The 8,978-nt window shown below is 37.6% G+C and overlaps 2 protein-coding genes across 6 annotated transcripts in view; one reads left to right on the forward strand and one right to left on the reverse strand.

The window, feature by feature from the left end:
- The window catches only part of srpk1a (SRSF protein kinase 1a), a 16,757-nt gene extending 12,340 nt beyond the window's left edge, over positions 1 to 4,417 (forward strand). For 2 of the 5 annotated variants that reach the window (XM_016474309.1, XM_016474312.1), the window contains exons 15-17: positions 1,257 to 1,349; positions 1,857 to 1,949; positions 3,268 to 4,417. In XM_016474309.1, coding sequence (XP_016329795.1) covers positions 1,257 to 1,349; positions 1,857 to 1,949; positions 3,268 to 3,452 — 371 coding nt within the window. In that variant the 3' untranslated portion in view covers positions 3,453 to 4,417. Of the gene's footprint in view, positions 1 to 1,256; positions 1,350 to 1,750; positions 1,950 to 3,267 lie in introns of those variants that run through there. The other 3 variants (XM_016474316.1, XM_016474314.1, XM_016474317.1) reach the window with 3 other exon arrangements.
- A 237-nt stretch (positions 4,418 to 4,654) lies between these two features.
- lhfpl5b (LHFPL tetraspan subfamily member 5b) lies at positions 4,655 to 7,999 on the reverse strand. The gene is made up of 3 exons (XM_016474324.1): positions 7,582 to 7,999; positions 5,052 to 5,288; positions 4,655 to 4,744 (listed from the first exon to the last, which is right to left on the reverse strand). The coding sequence occupies exons 1-3, from the start codon at positions 7,997 to 7,999 to the stop codon at positions 4,734 to 4,736; spliced, it is 666 nt and encodes a 221-aa protein (XP_016329810.1). The 3' UTR covers positions 4,655 to 4,733.
- Between the last annotated feature and the right edge of the window lie 979 nt (positions 8,000 to 8,978).

An 8,978-nucleotide genomic window follows, 5' to 3' on the forward strand; every position in this document is an offset into this window, starting at 1 on the left:
TGAGTGCTGTGCCTGCCTGTGATGAGGAGATTGTGAATACAAAAATGAATATTAGTCGAATTTAAAATAAACATTTGCATTTGAATGTTAGAAGTGCATCAGGGAGCATCATCAGTGGAGCACGAGATGCAGTGAGTGATGTAAGTGACGTTGTTGTATTTTAATGTTTTGTTAGTCTAGCCCACGAGACGTGCCGCTGCTGCGTTATTCATTTAAAATATTAGAGAAATATAGAAGCTCAATGTGGAGAAGATCTTGATTAGGTGAAAACCGAAACCAAGCCATTCTCACAGATGCATATTCAACACATTTTAGACGGACAAATATGACTGCTGCACTCGCGTCTCACACAAGAGATGTAGCCATGCAAAGTTAAAACACGTTTAGAAAACACGTCACGAATTTGTGGAGGTTTATTCCGTTTCACTGTGTCTCTTATGTTTTTAAATGCAATCTGCGTGACTGGCGATTCGGCTCTTTGTATTAAGCAATGCATAAATACATGATGCTGTTTTGTTCATAATTGTTTATGCAATTTACGAAATTATATTTGATTTATATGAGTTAATTTAGACGTAATGCAGTTTTTTTTTTAATAGACATTTATTTCCTTGCGTTGACAATTTTATGCGCTGCATTATTTTGCTCATTGCGCCCTCCTGTGGCCTTGGGAGACGAGCCAAAAGTTTCATTAAGACCTATTTAATCTGCACATAAAACATTAGAAATTAGATATTTGTTTAATTTTTATTGTGTGTTTGACTGTTAAAACAAAAAATATTTGTTTGTCTCAATAAATTGGGTTAATTTAAAAATACAGTGGTTAAATTTAAACATTTTTTTCTATTGCTGTTTTTAAAAAGGTTATAAAAAAATGTCAATAATTATCGATACCGAACGATATGAAACATTATATCGTTGATACATTTTTTTAGCTATATCATCGCCCAGCCCTAGTCACTATTCTATCCTTTGCTCATTCCAGTTCTGTTTATGTACACAATTGATAAAACGATTGTCAATTTTCATAATTTTCATTATTGTATTCCATAGAGCCGTGTAATAAACATTAATATGCTGACTGGAGACACTGATGTAAGATGCCCTGTTAAGCTTGTAATCTGTCATTCTGACCCACTGTCATTTGCCTTGAGTGTGTCCTTTTTTTTTGGAGTGTGTCCAGGTTCTTTCTGCTTGTCTCCATTCCATGATCATGTTCTCTTACTGTCTCTGTCTTCCCTCTCTCTCTCTCTCAGACCACCTTGCTCTGATTATTGAGCTTTTGGGGAATATTCCCCATCACTATGCTCTGAGTGGGAAATTTTCACAGGAATATTTCAGCCGTAAAGGTACGCCTGTCAGTCAGGAAGAGCCCTGCCCTGAGGGAGGGGTTTGAAGGGGAAGAGAGGAGATCCAGCAGTTCCATTGACAGCACGTTTTGCTAAAATCTTCAGAAAATGTCCAGTTGTTTACAAGGAGGCTTTTCTTACAAGTTTGAGGCAGCCCTCATAAACAATAAATGAACTGTTGTAGCTTCAAAGCCACAGAATTGTGGCATGATTCCGCTGAATTAGCTTGAAGCTCTACAAGAGGCAGGAGAACCTCAAAAACACTTCTGCATTACACAAGTCCAATTCTTCTTAAATCTTTAATCTGAATCTCTGATGTGAAAATAGTTCACTATGTGACCGCCGTCTTTGCTGGATATGGCTGTGTCTCCTTGCCTTCCTTCTCATTTCTGTTCTCTCAGGATGGGTGAATGACTGTATTAACACTGTCTGATCAAGTTGTCCAATGTTTCGTCCTCCCCTCCGTCTCACCCTCACACCCTCGATCCTCTCTGTGTGTGATGGTAGACCACATTGCTTTGGTCATTGAACTGCTGGGAGCCATCCCACGCAAACTCATATTGACCGGAAAATATTCCAAGGAGTTTTTCTCCAAGAAAGGTAATGCGGCCATTATTAATACATTTTATACCTAGTCATCATGCTTTCAGTTCAGATGATTAAAGTGCATTGTAAACTTAAATGTGTTAAATATTAATTGTTAAATGTTGTTCAGAGGTTTGGGGTTGATACATTTAAAAAAAAAAAGTCTTTTTGAAGTCTCTTGTGTTCACCAAGGCAGCATTTATTTGATTAAAAAGAGTAAAAGCTATAATATTGTAAAATAGTATTATAATTTAATATTTTTTATTTTCATTGTTTCAAAATGTAATTTATGTAATTTATTCCTGTGATGGCAAAGGTGCTTAAGTAACTTTTATTATAAATGTTGAAAATAGTATTTTTGTGGAAACCATGAAGGTTAAAAAGAACGAAACTTATTTGAAATGGAAATCTTTTGGAACAATGTAAAAGTCTCTTTTGATCAATTTAATGCTAGTTTGCTGAATACAAGTACAAAAGTAAAAAAAAAAAAATACTGACCCCAAACTTTTTAGCGGTAGTGTATCTTTTAATAATTTCGAAGCAAAGCCTCATGGATGGATGTTTTATGTATATTTGGATTTACTTACATTTTACAGTTCAGAATTTTGAATTTAATGCACATTTCTGTCCACAATTTACCAGTGTACATTATCCCAAAAAAGTTTGCCATTGTAATGAAAATGTATTAACTTTTTTTCAAAATAATTTCTTTGAATATATTTTCACTCTAAAATGCATCACATTATCAATTTAAAATGAAGTTTAATGTTGATTTTATGTGGTTTTGTGGGGCAACATGTTAATGCCAGAATGTAGGGATGCTCCGATTGATCTGCCAGAGATCGGTATCGGCCAATAATCACATATGACTTGATCGGTACTCACTAAACTTGGCCGATCTCACGAAACGATCGCAATTTGATGACGTCAATGTGTGAGGACGTGATGCGTGGGGACGTAAATGATTTGGCGCCGCAGTCATGTCACCGCCGGTGTGGAATCAGGGCTTGAATCTCGGGGAGGAATTCTACTGATTCCCGCAGTTTCCGCGCTTAACTAAATGAACCTGCTGCTGTCTGTCATGAATGATTATTCATACATTGAACACCAACCAGTGTTATTTTTAAAGTTAAATAGATTATTCAGTTTCTGTGGTATTTCTTTACCTGATCGGTATCGGCCGATCACCATGATAAGAAATCGGTACTCGGTCATCTGCAAAAATCCTAATCGGAGCAACCCTACCGGAATGTTGCAAGGAAGAAAAAAAACAGTACTAGAGTACTGCATGGAATGAGAAGCCTGGTCTCTAATAAGTGTGTGTCTTCTGTAGGTGACCTGAAGCACATCACTAAACTGAAGCCGTGGGGTTTGCTGGATGTTCTGATGGATAAATACGAGTGGCCTCGGGAGGAGGCCGAGATCTTCACTGATTTCCTGCTTCCAATGCTGGAGCTCCTGCCAGAGAAAAGAGTCACTGCTGCCGACTGTCTGCGACACCCTTGGCTTGCCCTTTAGTGTCCTCTTGCTGTCACTGCACATACTTCAGGCCCTGAGCTCAAGAGACTGCAACAGATCACTTTCCAGTTTATAGAGCATATCGGCATAGTTATTTTTCTTCTGTTAACCTGAGTGATATCATTTGCTTGGCTCATCAGAGGAATAGTAAACCTGTCTGTTTTTGTTCTAGCTGGTTTCTCCTTTTTTATTTTCCAGAGTTGAGAGGTTTTTTTGTGAGGGTTACTCCCACCTTAATCCCACTGCCGTCCCTCTTATTTTGGCAAAGGATGAAATGTAGACCTAGAAGACGCCTGTTTAGGTATCTGGGGTATTTTCTGAAGTCATACAAAATTACGATGGGGATCTGTTTTTTTGCAGTACTAATATGAGATGCAGTCCAGTCCTCCTGAGTACCGACCACTCAGGCTGCAGTGCGATGCACAAGAGATAATTTTGTTACTTGTAGTTTTCTGAGTGGGAAAGGAATGGTGGTTTATGAAAAGTGAATTGTTTGGTTTACCTTTATGACTGTAGAGTATAAATTAAGATTGTTTTTGTTCTGCGTCAAGATTCGCCACTCCTCTGTGATTCTATCTCAACTGTGTTTATTAATTCAGTAGGTTTTGATCTTGTCTGCCTCAGATTAGATTTTAAAGAGCTGAAGTCTTCTCACTCATGGTCAGTACATTTAGTGTACATGATGCTTCCACATAAAGTGAGTAACTGTCAAGGGCCACCAAAAGTGATATTTGGCAGGGAAAAAAAAGAAGAAAAAAAACATTTATTGTCCGAGTGTGTGTTGTATGTATGATTTATGTATGTGCGCATGTGCATGTGTGTGTGTCTGTATATATGTGTACCAAAGAGTTTGCCTTGATCTGTATATTACAGCCATGTACAGTTTTTAAAAGAAATCCTACTATTGCATCTAAGCTAAGATTATTTAGCTGGATAGAAGTGTTTTAATAAAGCATTTGGAAGATGGGTGAACTGGTTTGTCTGATTTGCTTTAAAAAAAAAAAAACACTAGAAATGTTATAAATTGGAGATGAAAAAGCAGGGTACCTTTCATTGTAATGCACACTGATCTTTTGGACAGATAAAAGTAAAGATTAAATAATTGTTGTATTGCTAAGTATGTGCAAAACAATAGAAAAAAGTACAGAAAAACAAATGATTGTTTCGATATCATTTTAGTACATTAAAACAGGGGTGGTCAATCTGGGATGCTAATTTTTTATAATTTCTTTTACAATGAATGTCCAGTTCCATATCCACTGCAGTTCAGATGTTTTGGATTCAGGCTTTATCTATAAAAAAAAGGAAACGACAACATCACTAAAATTGTGCATTTAAAAATTCTACAAGTTACTGCAACCTAAATATAGTCACGTATAATTATTTAGTAGGATAGAAATTTGACATTATTTATGGATAATTATTTTATTATTAATCATATGATACATTAATAATCAATTCATCGGCACATTCTGACCCTGGGTTTTTAAAGTGGGAATCTGTCCAGCTCATAGCCAGTGTAACTTAATGTTCTGCTCTGAATTATGAGTCGTGAATACATTTTAATTCATCTCCAAATCATTCCAGTACTTCTCTTACCGTTACCCTCCACCTCGAAGTCATCTGGCAGCAGTTTGTCTTGCCGGTTGCCCAGAGTGAAAGCAAGCAGTGCCAGTAACCCTGAGTCCAGGATGCTGATAATGCCTAGAATATAAGCCCAGCGAACGGTGCAGTTCCCCAGCGTGTACTTGTCTGTCCTCTCACCACACATCCGCTTCACCTCCGGAGCATCCCAGCCGTCCGGATAAATCATACAACCCATCACCATCAACACAGCTACAACATCAAGTGCAAAGGTTACATTTTTCTATACCCTCTCCCTTTAAATGCCTACAATATGCATTTATTTAGGGTAGAGGCAATATTGAATTTTTCACGAATGAAAACGGGGTTGTGAGTGATAGACGCACAGTTGATAATGCTTTTAAATGTTGACAGACAGCAGCAGGTTTACTACAGTAGGATGCTGTCACGGAACGCTCAGATACTGACTAGCATTCGATTACTTTTCAAACTGTTTATTTTCACTAAAGACATAACTGACTGTGTTTAGTGAAAACTCACCCAATCGGACATTTTGACATCTAAAGGAAAAGTAGCCTGTGTCCGTGATTCAGTCCGTCTCGAATCGCGAACATGGAAAGCGCTTGGGAAACGGTGACTACGTTTACATGGACATCAGTAATCTAATTATTTACCTTATTCTAAATAAGCCAATATTATGATTATGGTGTTTACATGAGTTGCTTTTAGAATATTCCTTTCATGTTCCCGTTTTACGTTATAGTACATAGTTCGATTAATGGCACACGTCATTACGTCGAATATAGAAAAAGTTATTTCAAAGTACTGCCCACACTCCAGTCCAGTAGGTGGCGGTAAATGCACATTTGGTTTGCCAACCGCCAATAATATTAAAAGACGACGTCACCACGTGACGCCATCAGACGTCCCCTCCGGAACTTATAAACATATAAGCTGTGTCTCATTTAGAAGGCTGCGCCCTCCGGAGGTCGCATTCAAAGGCTGCATACGTCATCGAGGCTGTCTCATTTCAGAAAAGCAAGTAGGACACTCCGAATGCGACCTTCTTTCACAGGAATTCGGAGGATGCATGAGGTGTATCCTTCGCTGCTACAGATAACCCACAATTCTTTGCGTCGCCGTAAACAACCGTTGTTAATTTGAAAAATGCCGGCGCCGGCAAACGTACACACAAGCGCAGATGTGGTGTTTACAACTTACCTTAAATCGCCTCGGTAAAAACGGATAAACTTTGTTTTTAATATCCTCCTCCTTTTTTCTCTCTAACAGATGTCTGCAGTACGTACGCTGCAGCTCCTCAAACATTGAACAAAATAAAACAAGTAAAAGCATTTTATTTTTTCAAATTACTTTCCAAATGTAGAAATAATTTTCCTTCAAGTAGTGTGAGAGCGCAACAATGCTCTAAATGTGTTGGCATAGCAACGTGATACTTCCTGTTTCCTTTTCCTACGAAGGCCATCTCGTTTAATTCTAGGTTGAGGACACTTCGTATATTCATCCTACAGAGGATGCGACACAGCTAGTGTTGAAGCTCTTTTATATGCCGTCAAACGGTTGAGCACTGCCGTGTGTGTATCCTGTCGCAAAATGCGGCGAAAAGTCCTACACAACGGTAATAATGTGATTAAGGTGTTTACATGTCTATACTGCACTTCAATAATGCGACTAAAATAGGAATACTCCACGTCTTAATTCGATTTCTGTTTACTTCGATTATGACTTTAGCCGGATTAAGGTAATCAAAAATCTCGGTTTACATGGTAGATTTTTAATCAGAGTATTGCCTTAATCGTATTAAAATCGGAGTATTGTTGTCCATGTAAACGTACTCACTACTGTCTCTTCCGCGGCTCTGCGTATTTAACTCATTTTTTTTTGTATCGAGCAAGAACGGCAGGAGACTGTAGGCTAATCACTTGATTTGACTGATTTGGATGTTATGTAGAAAGGGTGACAGCGCACAGAATTAAAGGAAAGGAGCATTCATTTTTTCATAACCGCTGGCCAAAATCAACAACTAAACTAAAATTAAATAATCGTTGAGAGCAAGGGGGCCCCCTGGTGTATCGGGGGCCCTATGCAACATGCTTTCTTTGCAAATAGGGAGGATCGGCTGTGGTTTATTCACCTCATGCCATTCCAAAGCTGTATGACTTTCTTTCTGCAGAACACAAAATAATATTTAATTTTTAGTTTTATCATTATGTGGATAAAAATAGTAAGTTAAGCAAGTTAATAAATAAATGAATACATTTCTTATTCTTTTTTTTGAGGGGGGGGGCCTTTCCCTTTCCCTTTCACGTCATTGAATGGACCGTGCAACTGTCCCTCACAGCCTCGTGATCAATAGCAAATAAATAAATACATACATACATGTCTAACCTTATTCATGTGTCTACCCTTAATAAATATATTAATAAAAAATATTTCAAATTTAGTTAATTTTGTAATGTCATCTTTTTAAACTGCTTTAATTCATTTATGCTTATTAGCAAGGCTAACTAGTAAACACTTTGCCCACCTGAAGATGTTTGCATCCATGCGCATATCTTGTACACACTTGCAGAGTTGCAGAAGAAGAAAAGACCCAAGCACACAATGGTGCCTACGATAAGGAGCATTGAGGTGCCTACAAAAAACATAGCAGTCCTGAAAGCCCCGGAGGGGATCGAACCAAAATCAAACACGCTTCCTTTGCAGACCAATTCGGAGGTGATAGGGTTGCCAATACAATAGTGAAAAAGCCCAAAGTATCCAGCCTGCGGGGTGTTAACACTATCACCAATCCAGTAGGGCTGAATGAAGACCACCACGGTAATGATGGCGAAGCATATGGTGAAAACGGCCCACAAGACACCGATGGCCCTGGCATTTCTCACATAATTGGTATGGTAGATTTTGGCAGCCTCTTGGGCTGGAAGCATATTCTCATTCGCCATTATTAAATTTGCATATATCCAGCGAGGTTAGAAATCTGTAGATATTTTTCAAGAAAAAAAAACAGACCAAATGAAAAGCTAGTTCAGAATCCAATGCTACAGACAGCTCTTATATTATAGCCATTTAGTTAAAAGAAAATGATTAAATCTGCTTTTTTCAAAGAAGTCCAAAGGCTAAGGAGATCGTCACCAGTAGAATAGTGTCTGAAACAACACTGTTGCCAACAAAGGTGTCAGTTTTTAAATTATTAATGGTAAATTAAGATGAGGAATAAGGTGGCAACAATAACCTGTTCTCTTAGATGCTGTAATCAGATATGTTTGTTACTTCACAGTAAAAGAACAGCTATTGTGTTGTAGGAACAACACAAACTCTTTATCGTTTTTAAAAAGCTGTAGTCAACACCTTTACCAAATCTATGTAACAGCAGATTTTTTTTTTAATGCAGGAACAGTTTGTTCAGTGTCTGTGTGAGGGGACCTTTGACATCTACTATAAACATAAGGTTAAGGGCGTTTTTATGGATATCTCTGTGCTTAGTGGCCCTTGCTGTCCCTCGCAATCCTAAAAAAAATAGGTATTTTATTTATTTATTTATTATTTATTTATTTATTTGTTTGTTTACTTTTTTGAAGTTATAGTTTTTAAATTCTAGTATTTAAATATTTAAATTCTAATGGTATTTAAAATATAAAAATAAGAATGTCCACCAGGACAAGAGGAAAGAAAGAATAAAAGAGAGATCATTGCTAATGAGGTTTCACGAGTGATATAAATAAACAATAAATGCATCTCTGTCAGGAATTTATTGCTCAGAAGGGAATTTATCAGACAAGACAGTCAACAACAAAGACTACACTCTGATGTTTGTGTTCCTCTTGAGTGTGATGTGAAGCCTTTGCTTTGTAGGTCAAGAATTACAAAGATATCAAAGGCATTGCGAGCCTGATATGTAAACAGAGCCCTTGAGCATCACAC

This window comes from Sinocyclocheilus anshuiensis, unplaced genomic scaffold (assembly GCF_001515605.1).
Source record: "Sinocyclocheilus anshuiensis isolate Anshui unplaced genomic scaffold, SAMN03320099.WGS_v1.1 scaffold13, whole genome shotgun sequence".
Lineage (NCBI taxonomy): Eukaryota > Metazoa > Chordata > Actinopteri > Cypriniformes > Cyprinidae > Sinocyclocheilus > Sinocyclocheilus anshuiensis.